Consider the following 13,111-nt stretch of genomic DNA (forward strand, 5'->3'; position numbering starts at 1 on the left):
GGGTGGTTTATTTTGTGGGTTTAGGGTTTTGTTTTGATTTTTTTTTTTTTTTTTTTGTGGAGAGTAGCTTAACACAGAAGAGGAAAAGTGCCCTGTGGAATAATAGGGATGCGTTTGGTTGCTTTATTTGAAAGTTGGTTGGAAAGTATCTGCAGAGTAGGGAGACAAATGCAACTAAGCAGAAGAGACTTCGTTGCTGGGACTCTCAATAATTTTTTAACTACTTGCTTTTCTTAAAAAGAGAGGAAATCTGCAAAGTAGCTGCTTTGGAAACTTTTAAAAGGAAAAGGAATAACTGGATAAAATAGCAAATATAGGGAATGTAGATTGCTTGTTCAGGAAAGCTGGAAAGAAAAGGCAATGCCAGATGGGAGAGATTCCCAGTGATAGTATCTCATAGCTTTTGCATTATTTTCGCATTAAGATCCCTTTTTCTGTTTAGTCACTTAAATAAGTGGGTATCCTCAACCTCTTTTTTGTGTATTTTCTTCCTATTTTGATTCTTTCAAAATGAATTTTTGTTCATATAACTTTTGTTCAGTTTTACTTATACTAAAAGATTTTTGAAAGCACCTAGGTTCTCAATTTATGTCAAACTGCAGGGAACATGAAACATTTTGTTTCTGAAGATTAGGATCTTAAGATATCAGAAGTTTACTTGGAGCCAGTGATGCAATAATAATAATATAAGTTTAAGCTTTCACAGCTCAGTGACATTTTTATAGGAAGTATGCAGCTGCATTAACTTCCACATGTAACCCTTTCCTGGTTGCTAGGCACTATTTTCTATGGTGAATTAGAGAAATCCAAAAGATAAATGGCAAATTCGTGGATCACCGTGAGTAAAGCCTTCAGCTAGGAGAGTATCTTTTTAATAATAATTAAAAAAAGCTGTATCTGGCAACTGATGCTAGCTGGAGATTTGAGTTTAGTAAAGAGTAAATCAATACACCTGAGTCTGTGCATAGGTTTGAAGAAGAGTGCATGTAAACTCTGGAAACAGGTAGAGAGTATCTATTTTTTTTAAATCACTTCTCTCAGCCAACTTCCACCACTAAAGTTTTACCACTTGCAGTGGATACTGCTGCATGTCAAAGATCTGATCTTGTTTTGCTGGGCATGTCTTGGTTTGAAAAATGAAACACATAGTTGACCATTACTAGTGTGGTGGTGTTCTTACTAGAGCCTTTGTCGTCAATTATTGTTCTTTTTCTCTCTCATATAAATTGAAAAATAATGAGGCTAAAATCAATAGCTCCAGAAAAAGTAGAATAGTAACCAGTCTCCTCTATATTTGGTGGAGAGAGATAAGACCAAAATAATACTGTCATTTTTCTTCCCTCTGTTCTAAACATTTGCATTAGTATTATGTTTTTGTGTGCTAGAAATTACCAAGGAGATTGCTCAAATGAACAAAAAGAACAGGAACTTAATTCCATCCTATGTTTTACTCCTTGCTGAAAGGACTGACAAAGTAGCAGTCCTTGTCTCTCATTGATAGATAGCTGTACTCCTTCTAGAGCTCGAGTTTGTATTTGAACTGTGATCTCTTACATCTTTACAGCACTGCATTGCAGTCATGTAGGCAAGGCACAGGCAATGCAAGTGTGCCAGAGCCCCTTGGCCAGAAGGGCCCAGGTGCCAAGCAGAAAAGAAGGTGGGAGTGACCACTGGTATTTGTCTGAATTGCCTTGACTGTTGAACATGTCAAAAATACCCAACTTTTAGTTTTTACTTGTGTCCTCTTTTGTTTTGTTTTGTTTGTTTGCTGGTTTTCACGGTTTCTTCAAAAGGATGCTCATATAAACAGAGAGGCTCATTCTTGTTATTGTTTGCAGGTTTCCAACCTGTACCTGTATGACAGTGTGCTCATGCTGGCCAATGCTTTCCACAGAAAACTGGAGGACAGGAAATGGCACAGCATGGCGAGTCTGAACTGCATGAGGAAATCCACCAAACCTTGGAATGGAGGACGATCCATGCTAGAGACTATTAAGAAGGTGAGAATAGACAAACCACAACTGTGTGAGCAATTGAAAGAGTTGCTTCATTGCTACTTGAGATTAGCTTTTGAAGAGGTTTTTGACCTCTATGCAACTTTTCTTTGATTTATTACAAGCAAGTGATTTACAACTACCAGGAATGATCTACAGCTATTAAACAAGCAAATGATTTATTACAAACAAATAATACACACTGTAGTGTTGCTCCAGCGGTGTGTGTGCTACTTCTGTTGTTCTCATAGCTATCTTCTGTGGAGGTAGTGTGATTAGGAAGTCATACAAATTGATGTATGCATGCATCATAACAATTTTCCCCAAAGAAGAACTTAAGGAGCTCGAGGGGCCAACCTATGACAAGGTGTAAGGCTTATGTTCCATTTACTACAGCTCAACTAGCTTCATAAGTTAGCTGAGCATTGGTAAGTATCTATTTGTGTACTATAGCCCAGAGCAAAAGGGATCTGTTTCAACTAAGTTGTCACTAACAGTCACACTGTCTTGCAGCATGTTGAGTTACTCAAATATGGACAGTACTGTGGCTTTGCAGATGCATGGTAACTTCTTGTATGAAAGTTATTTGATCACAAATACTAGTGGGAAGAGTACTTGTTTTTTACTATACTAACTTTAGCAATTGTTTGGAAAAAATACCTGTTTCCCCATATTTATTGATGATATGGTTTTCCCCTAGTAAAATGATGCAATTTGATCAAGTGTTATATTATGCTCTGACCAGTCCTAATGATACCATCCTTTGTTGCTAAATTAATTGAAACTTTAGTGTCATTTCAAGCTTCTTCGCTACAAACCCCAAATCAAACTCCATGTTACTTTCACAGAGAGGTTTTAATTATAGTTAAAATTTTATCTTTTCTTTATTGCCTCTCTTGGGAGCACAGCAGGCATACTCTTTCTTTTGGACTTGGAGTTCATGCCTTTGTATTCAACCCAGAACTGAACCTGCTGCCCTCAGTTACACTGAAAGGGCTGTTGTCTCACGGTCCACTAAGGTCCTTCTCCTTTTCTTTGGGGTCTGTCTCTGTGAACAATGAAGACCTGATGGCTTTTTTCCACAATATGAAGTGGATGTGTTAGTGCTAAACTAATTTTCTCAAAAAAAAAAAAAAAAAAGTCTTTTGTCTGGCGCTATATTTGAGCTATTGAAGAACATGTAATTGCCACATTTAAGCTCACTGTAAACATTTTCAAAGCAGATTTGGCATACCTTTAATGAAGAGGAGTGTTTATAAAGGCAAATTTGTTCTATTCTAAAATTTCTGAAACTTATTTCCTTAGGGCCATATAACTGGGCTTACTGGTGTTATGGAGTTCAGAGAAGATGGCGCCAACCCCTATGTTCAATTTGAAATACTGGGCACTAGCTACAGCGAAACATTTGGCAAAGATGTGCGGAGGGTAAAGATAAGCTGCTTCTTTCTCTCTTTTGTTTTCTTCTAAATAATATACATCCTACTTCACAGGAGAATGTTTAGTGCTACACTGCAGAAGAAATTTACTGTAAGAGAAATATTTTCTAATATCTTACACATTTAAATCTTAAAAGCTAATTTTATATTGGTAGGCAGGAGTCCTGCAAGTTGTTTCCACATGTGCAGTAATGATGCAGTGCCATAACAATACTGTGAACATAATAGTGAAAACTGCATAATTCTGCTCATGTATTTTGTTGTTAAGATACAATTGATATAACTGGTACTTGTCTTACTAAGGAAGCTCACTGAGAATATAAATTACCTAAACACACAAAGATGTTTCAAAGTATAGCTGCTGCAAGAGTTTGAGACAAATAAATAAAAAACCTCTAGAGAACATAATTTCCAAAATGGATGATGTTATAGCATGTAAAGTAAAGGATGGCCTATCAATGGTAGCTGATGGAACAAGGACTGATGAGGATTAGAAAACAGTTAGAGTGGTTCCATGGGGTTACTAACATAAATTGTCACGGGCTGAGAAGGCTACCTTGAATATGTTCATACAGAGGGGATGCTCTGAAAACACCTGAATTTCTCAATTGAACAGGGAGGTTCAGGTTGGAAACCAAGTTACAAAATGTCCCTAAACTCGTCAGCCGGTTGAATACAGATGTTACCACTGTATGGTCAATGGGTTCTACGTTAAGCAGAGCCAAAGAAGATTCTACGAAGAGTTAAAATTTGTGACAGTTTCTGTTTTCATTTGACCATTGGTCTCTGTGTTTTGTTTTCATTCACCTGAATTACATGAGCCTAAATGTAAAAACAAGCAAAGAACTTGTGTTTACGTTATCAGCTTAAACAGGTAAACCTGAGATTCTTTCAGAGTCTAATTTGGCACAGGGATTCTGGACATGGAGCCAAAGGCTTGCAATATCTATTAGAAATTCAACAGAAGGAAGAGAAGTATTTGAAATGCATAAAGCTCCAGGAGATATAATTGAGAAACTTCTGTTGCCAAAAAATCTCTCTGAAGACTTCAGATTGGCTAGGCACCCTCCTGTATTGTAATGACCAGAAAAGGCTATTTCTTGGTCCACTTTATTTTCTAGAAGATTTCTACTGCAAATGTGGAAGTCTAAGTTCCAAACATTACCTGAATAATGAAAAATTATCTTAATTTTGGAAACAGTGTTGCCTATTCAATAAAATGGCTTAGGAGGCCTAGGAAGCAATTCCAGTTCATAAACAGAAGTATGCACCTCACTTTATGCACAAGTATGCAAACCAGAAGTATCCAGTGCCATGTGAGATGCTGTGGACTATCCTACTGTGTTTCCAGCTGCCACTACAGAAAAGCATGAGTGTCACCTCAGGGCTGCATTATCCCTAGCAGATGGATGCCATGGGACATTTGAGTTTGGTTCCATTTTGTTACAGAATTCCCAGGTGACTTTGAGTAAGTCACGTAACCACTTTATGCTTCGATTTACCTTTCAGTAAAATTGGCATGATTACCACTCAGAGCAGGTTTGAGGCCTTAAAGGGAAATGATGATGTGTGAGTATACATTATTACTTTTTTTCTAATGTACATTTCAAATATGGTAACACATATACAAAAGCTCTCACTTCAGTATGTGTAGCACACTGGCCAAATTGAGATATAATCCAGATGGGTGAAGTGAAGATAGCTACAATATTACTCAAAAGGGACCACAAGGCAAAGAAATAGGTAAAATGACTAAATGGGAAAATGACTAAAATGACTAAACTGATATACCACTTTTGATCCCTAATGTGCTACTTTGGGATTAGATGGTTAATAGAGGAAGACTTAACCCTTTGGATGTTAAATGCAGAACATTATACAGTTCCCAAAATGAAAGGGAGTATAATTCTAAACGGGTAAAAAGCTCCTGCCTGTAGAATACTACTCTGAGCTAAAATTAGGTTCTGAAAATGATACTTTTAGCCTAATATATAGAGAGAGTAAAAAGTCAGCAATGTGCTAGAGAAGTCTGTAGGAGAACTTGGAAGAGATGATATTTCTTAGAGCAACATTACCATGGAACTACTGGTATTCAATTATTTAGACAGCCTGACTTTTTATTATTGCAGCAAAAATATGTTACAGCTCAGAATTACTTTTAAAAGCTCAGAAAGTCATTCTTGTCTCGTTTATATTACTTGAGTGAGAGATCAATTCTGATTTATTGTCAGTTGTTTTTGTATCAGCCTTTCCTCAGATTTAGCTGTGGAGGTGAAAAACAGAGGTTTCTTTCTGCGTGGTTTTCTATTCCTCTGTATGGAGAGCATCTGTATCTATTCATCCCTGCCCTGACCCTACAAAAAGCCTTTGACTTAAGATCTGTGGCAGAGTAGGGCAAAAGACTGTAACATTGAGTGTTGAGCCTTAGAGGGAATCCAGTCAAAAGCTAGTGGACTTTTAATACTCAACATCCCTTAGAAAGTTTCTTGGGGATCATTTCCACCAGAAGGACTCCTAGGAGGATGTCCAAGATAGTAACCCAAATCTGGCAGGAATTTTCAGGGCCTTTCTGTAGAGACATCTTAAGTCTTTCCAGTTGCCCTGAGATCTGGTCTTTCTGTAGAGAATTGTTCCTTCCACTAGCTGTGATTTAGTTATCAGTGCAAGTAAATATATGTATTTTCTCGCTTAGTATACCTTCTCATTTATTCCACAAGTCTACACCATATATTTGTGGTAAAGGCTGATAGTGGGTTTTGTGTATTTTTTGTGTGTCTTTTCTTTTTCCTTTGGGCGTACATTAGCGAAAGGGAAACTTCAGAAAATGTTCTCATTTCTTTAGTTTAAACATAAAAGAACAGGGTATGTCTCTTAAGGTATACCACCTTGCTTTACAGAGACTCAGGTGATTGCCTTCTATTCACTGTGTGCATGTGGAAGTTGAGAAAGCATGGGTTTTCATGCTTAAAAAAAAGACATCGGTGTGGTGACTTATCAGGGCATTTGAAAGTTGAAGGGTAAGACTGTCAGAGACACTGAAAAGGCTTAAATGCCTAGTGCTTGATGATTGCCAGTATGTTTTATGTTCCTAATGTCTGTAAACATCTTTAAAAATAGCAACCTGAGTATCTGTATATTTAAAAAAAAAAAAAAAAGAAAAAGAACTGGATATAAAGCGAGAAGGGAACTGTAGAAAGTATAAAACATAACAGAATAAACCAAAAAGAAAAAAGTAAGAAACTTTAATAGCTGATGCCACACTAATGTTTTAAATTGAATGAAATTTGAGTGAAAAAAAGAATGAAAGAAACACAGAGGAAGTGTAACTTGGAAAAACAAGGAAAAGTGGTATAAAATGTTCAGGTGAAGCTTATGGAGCGGAAGGAATGAGACTAATAGCCTATTATGTTCAAAACCCTTTGAGACTTTTGGGATTTGCATTTGTAGCAGATAAAACCCCCTTTCTTTTCATTTCATCTCTTCTGTCCACCTCCCACGCTAAGGGCGTATGCATCAAATTCAGCATCAGCCTTAATTGCTGTAATTGCTGGGTTACTTACCATTGAATGGTCTTCCTCTGAATTTAGAGTTACCAACATGCTTCTTTTTTTCACTCTTTTAAATTCTTACTCATTAGTCCTTTATGAATTTATTTTTTCACCTATATGGATGCATAAAGACTTTCTTGTATGTTTACATTTTTACATCATCTACCTTAAGCTTCCTGAGCCTTTGGTTCATTCCCACCACTGGCAGTGGCTGGGGTGATCATTACATCGTTTTGCTCCCTTGGCCCGCTGTCCCCATCTGTAGGATGGAGTATTTGCCTGCTTTGTGCAAAGTTTTGAAGTCTGATCGAAAAAAAGGACTCTAGCAAAAACATTTAGAAATTGAATGAATCAGACTATTAAAAACTGTGTATTCCTAATGGTATGAGAGACCACCCCTTAAGAGCTTGTTTGGAATTGTCAATGGACAGCTATGTCCCACTTCCACAGTACGAGGGACATGAAGTGGGAAAGGAGGTCAGGGCTACATTAATTCCCTCCTTATTGACCATCTGTATTATTAGTTCTTATTAATGAAAGCCCTGCTGTACCTTTCAGAACATCTGAGCTGGTTCATGTTTCTTCTGTTTCTGCACTTGGGTGGATTCCACACAATATAATAGTTTTGTGATCCAGCTGTGTGAGCAAAAATAAGGGAGTCAGGACTCCAGGGTGGTATTCCTAGCAACTCACTAGCTCACGGTAAGCCCTTGAGGTATAAGCCTATTTGTTCTTATTTGACCGTGTACGCAGAGAATACCACCACAACAACTGCCTGCCCTTGAAGGGATGTGATTAGGCTTAGTTAGATAATGCATGTTTATCTTCATCCTTGGCAGGAGGATCTTCTGTAAGTGTGAAATGATGTTGTTATTTAGTTTATTTTATGACAGGGATCATATTTTTAATAAAGCAATCTGCAATTCTTTCCCAAGCTGGCTGTAATGAAGGCAGAATTAATGGTTTACACACATGCTCTATTTCATAAGAAACATTCTGTTCAAAATGATAACGTTTACTGTTGGTTATTCATTTCTGTCAGTTGATATGTTTTAATTGTTTTAAATTAGATTTTCTTGAAATATCATTTGCTTCATAGACAGTCATACTTGTTTCCTCCAGCACTTCGGAGGCAGATTGCAGAAGTCACTGCAAATAGTTTTGTGACATGCTTCACAGTTGTTGAAACACCATTTTTGAAGCCTGATACAGTGCTTTAATTGGCATTGTTACTTTTACAGAGAATCTCGTCATTATCATGATGAGAAGTCCTATGCTTCTTATTCGTTGCAAAAAGGAACTGTATTTTAGGGGTCTGCAGTATCAAGTGCTTTCATCTGCAAGAGTATTGCCAAATCATGTCATATGCCACTAAAAGATATATCCTGAAGAGAATTATCTTAGGTGGTTACTACTGGAATTGAATCAGTTTTACTTATACAGAAAAATACATAACTAAATTGAGTTCAGCTGTAAAACAGACGCCTGCCTCCTGTTTGAGCATGCACTTGGGTGTAGTAATTTGGTTTAATCTCTGTTGCCAAGGTGTCTTTCAGCTGAAATGTAAGACTGAAGTTTTGGCTACTTGTGATCACTAAAGATCCCCTGTCTTCTTGTAAAGGGACGGGCAATAGTCCTCTCATTTTGGGTAAAATACAATTTCCACATATGTACCTTTGGTTTAACTTGCTCTTTCTGCTTGAGTTGATTGAGTGTCATGGTAGAATAATTTGGAAAAAGAGTATTGCAATTCACCCTATAAATTCATTGTGTCAAACTGAAGAAAAATCTGGAGTATTTTACTCGAAGTAATAGAACTCCTTCATTTTTTAGTTGTAATTTTCTGTACAAGATGGATGTGAAGAATAAAAATAAATGCATTCCTTGCAAATTCTATAAATTGAATTATTCATGGTGAAAATTACAGCTAAACATATAGGAAATGGCTATGATCAATTTTTAAACTATAGAAGAATACTGAAGAAGAAATGTGATGAACCTGAATGCTTTTCTGAAATGAAGTTGGGTCCCTCTTTGCCCAAGTTCTGCAATTTTTTATTTTTTTTTTTTGTAATTAAAATATTTTATGTTCTGTATGCTTTCAATATAAAATTATAGCTGAATTATTACACTCACTGACTGAAAAGTAGGTAAGCAAGTTTAGAAATGCATGTTTTGTTGCAAATGCGTCATACGTAGTTCTTTTTAAATTTTTTAAATTTTATTTTACGTTTTTGGACAACATTGCCAATGGAACCCATGCTTTTGCATAAACTGTTACTTGTATTTGCAGAAACAAAATGCTGTATGTATTTACAAATTATACCAGTGTCAACCCCGAGTAAAAGGGATGTCTTGCAAATTTCAGTTGGAATTCCTCCAAGCATAAGATAATGCTGGTCTTCTCCTTTGGAAGACTGTTCGGCTGTTTATATGACATTTTCACAGCATGAAGCTTGAGGCTAGATTTTAAAAAGCAGCCATATCTGAGTTACAAGCAGGGCCAGGATACCTACAGCAATTAGGACGCTGCTGAAGTTTCCACAGCCCACATGCACCACTGCCTGTATGTTTAGAAATTCTGTTTAATTCATAAGCCACATGCTATGTCATACTTACCAGATTATAATGAATCTTGGGTATAACATGCTCCTTTTTTAACACGTATGCAATATTGCATAAAATTGGGATGTTAGGAGTGTTAAAATCAGCCTTCTAAAACCAGTTACATCTTTAATTATGGAGTTTTCATCAAAACTCCTATAATTTATTGATGGATCCTAGGAGACATTGAGAATGGGATGAAGAGAAAGCCCCTTTCTATAGCTCAGCTCATGAAGAATTCCGTGCTTAAGTGTGTACACTATGAAGAAAAATGTATTTCCATAGGGAAACAGGTCAAGATTTTCTGAGCTTAACAGCAAAGAAAATAGAAAGTATTTGAAAAAAGCTTAATAAATTCTTTTTACCTTTTTGGCAATCCAAAGGCAAGGATTATTTGCTATTCTCTTTTGCACAGCATCAACCTTGAACAAAGGCAGTAAGCCCACTACTCCAGAAGAGAGGGACAGTCTGTCTTTTTTTTTATTTCCTGCCTTAAGAAATATCTTTGAATCATGCTGGTTGTTTAAAAATCACACCAAAACCAGAAGAACTTTCTGTTGAGTGTCTGACTAGCTTTTTTAGCATAATGTCTGTTTAGCAAAATCCCTTTGAAAAATATTAATGATAATACCAAAATGCAAGCTCAATTATTTTAACTAACAAATCCAGTAGATGTCAGATCTTGGTTTTCATAAGTACATAAACTAAGGAGTTCTAACATCTCTTCATTTGCAGCATGATTTCAGTGTCAAGGACAGTTGCAAGGATTGTATGTTGAGGGAGACCGTGCGCGGTTTCCTTTCTGTAGTTTTTGAAATGCATTTAATTCTTCAAATTATTGTTGTTATCTCATACCATTCGGTAAACTGCAAAACTGTGTAGGTGCCAAGAATAGTTTATGAAGTCATTTATTTCAGCAGTAATGTTAAAAACCAGGATAACTATGTTGTCTTCATCTGTATATTGCTCTGATATATTCAATATGTCAAAAAGTGGATGTTTAAATACAGGTAGTTAAGCTCTTTAGTCACGCTACATCAGTTTTGTAAAGAAAAATGACAAAATTCTATGGTTTCTGTTTAGTTCTATGAAAATAAACAACAGAAGTAGAAGTTATTTAAAATTCCCGTTCTATTTTTGCTTCTATTTCTGCCATTTCATGCCAGATTATATTACTGTATACCAATAAACACTTTCACATGCAGGTTTTCAAAGCCAAGTTTAATGGCAAGATGTCTTAGCGGTCAGCCCAAATGTGGGACATGAGGAACTTTTGTGTCACAAAGTGCCACAAACTATCTGAATTGCTTTGGCTTGGTTCCTTAATTTCATTATACTTAAAAAAAGAATAACATTAATTCCTCAACTTACTCTTTGGAAAGATACATGCAAAAGGGCATCAGAGCTCTGATTAAACCTCTTTGTCTGTATTGGCTAATTCACTGAAATAACAGTATTTGGCAGAGATTGCCTGCTGGTGGTCCAGTTCCTGGCAGAACCGCCTTTAAACTGAGGACTTTCTGTTTTCAGACCACACAGAAAACACTCAGATTTACCTTAAAATAGGTACAATCTATAATCAATGTGAGCCTATGTCAAGGAAAGAATTTTAAAATATGCCTGGTCCAATACCACAGTATCTCTTGCTGTAGGAGTGAATGAATTTATATAGTTGGGTAAAATACACAGATGTCACAAAATAAAACTTGTTTATTGGCATGGAGACAGTATCAGGCATAAATATAACTCTCAAAATGGAATATTTCTGAGCATGACTTCTATGTAACAGGCTATCAGATTATAGTATGTCTGTAGTCTTAATATGTTAATAAGTGTGATGTAAAAACATATAATAGAGCTCCCCCACAATATCTTTGCTAACAGGACACATTTTTAAGTTGTATGTTAGCAACAAAATATATTTTTTTAACCAATATCTATTAATATATACATATCTTTTAAGTATTTTCCAGCATAAAAGAGGTACATAAGCAAACATAATAATAATAATAAAAAATATTGACACTATTTAAAAAGTCAGTTGTTGGTATGTTGGCATAGGCTGAAATAGCTATTAAATGCAGTGGCACATTTGAATTCAACTTAGATCCAAGGGGCAAAAAAACCCCCGACAACAGAAACCGCTTGAATACTGAAGCTTGCCAAGATCCGCTTTTGATGGAGATTATTGGGAACAATTTCCAGAGGTTGAATCTGTCAGACAAATCACCCTGTTTGCCCTAGGAAGCCATGCCCTAGCTATTTGAAGTGAAAAATACAATTGCCACTAGACTGAATGGAAAATGGGATAGAGGTGATTTCTTAGGTGTCTGGATTCCAGGTCATGCAGAGCTTAAAAAAAATGTTAATAACCTGAAATGACACCTGGATCTGAAATGGTGAGTAGAGTATCACAAAGAAGAGGTGTATTTTGCTGACAGTGACCCTGCACGCAGCTTTTCCTTCGTGAAGACAGGGCAGGCTCAGAAAGCATCGTGTTAGTACAGTGTAAACCAGACAGAAGTGTCATGTCGAAGAGCTGAAGCCTGGTATCTCAGGTGGCGAAATCACCTTTGCAGTCAAAATTCTTTTATGAACAATTATATACCTGTCCTGAAATTAAATTGCAAGTTGCAGAATCATCTGGTTGCATGCCTTAAGCCCATTGGGTTTTTATAAATAGAATTGTACAGAGCGTAAAGCATGCAGGATGCCAGTACGAGTATTCTGCCTATGAATTTAAGATGCCATGAAGAGCCCAGTGATGTAACTCTCTTTCCGTATTCATTATTAACTTTTGTACTGTGCTTTGAGATCATTGGATGAAGGATGCTATCTATGATCATGTAATTCTTCAAATGCATGGAGTAAATATCTTTGAAACGGAATACTTCTTGAATGTAGTAAACCAGCTCCAGCCCGCCAACATCTACTTCACTCACAACAATATCTTTTCTGTGAAAAGGTAACTTGCAAAAAGTCCCATAGAATGTATTGATGAGGTCTGAAGAACTTGCAGGTATTGGGCTTTGTTGGAAAGCAGATGTAATGAACAGTAAAAAAAAAAAAAAGAATAATCCAGGGATTCTCTGTTATAGTGGAGGAGTTAAGGAGAAATGTGCTGCTGTTCATTATTGACTGAAGCAAGTAGCCAGATCCAGGCTTTCTTTTAGGGAAAGAAACAGCATAAAAATAGTTAAATCTGACACCAGTTATTTGCTTTAAAATTGCTTGCCAAGGTCAGTTGCCCTGAATATGACAACTAAGGAGAAGAAAGAGGGCTTGCTTGCTTATAACAGTAAATTCCTCTCAATTGGAATTCCACCGAAAGGTCCTTTCCTAGTGCTTTACTCAGGACAGTGCTTGCACTTGTTCCCGCTGTGCTTGAAGTTTCTGTGCCATCTTGCCTGGTCCTGCTGTTTCTCCCACCGTCACAAAACTCTGGCAAAAACAAATGGGGAGGAAAATGCTTTTTCCTACATGTGCTGATTTCTGGGGTCATGTGTCTGTGGTGAAAGCGGTGGTGACT

The 13,111-nt window shown here is 36.6% G+C and overlaps 1 protein-coding gene across 1 annotated transcript in view; it reads left to right on the plus strand.

The window, feature by feature from the left end:
* Positions 1–13,111, plus strand: part of GRID1 (glutamate receptor, ionotropic, delta 1) — a 554,546-nt gene that overhangs the window by 451,197 nt on the left and 90,238 nt on the right. The window contains exons 7-8 of the mRNA XM_010567883.1: positions 1,839–2,000; positions 3,300–3,419. Of these exons, the coding sequence (XP_010566185.1) occupies positions 1,839–2,000; positions 3,300–3,419 (282 nt within the window). The remainder of the gene's footprint in view (positions 1–1,838; positions 2,001–3,299; positions 3,420–13,111) is intronic.

The sequence above is a fragment of the Haliaeetus leucocephalus genome, unplaced genomic scaffold (assembly GCF_000737465.1).
Source record: "Haliaeetus leucocephalus isolate CR32 unplaced genomic scaffold, Haliaeetus_leucocephalus-4.0 Scaffold229, whole genome shotgun sequence".
Lineage (NCBI taxonomy): Eukaryota > Metazoa > Chordata > Aves > Accipitriformes > Accipitridae > Haliaeetus > Haliaeetus leucocephalus.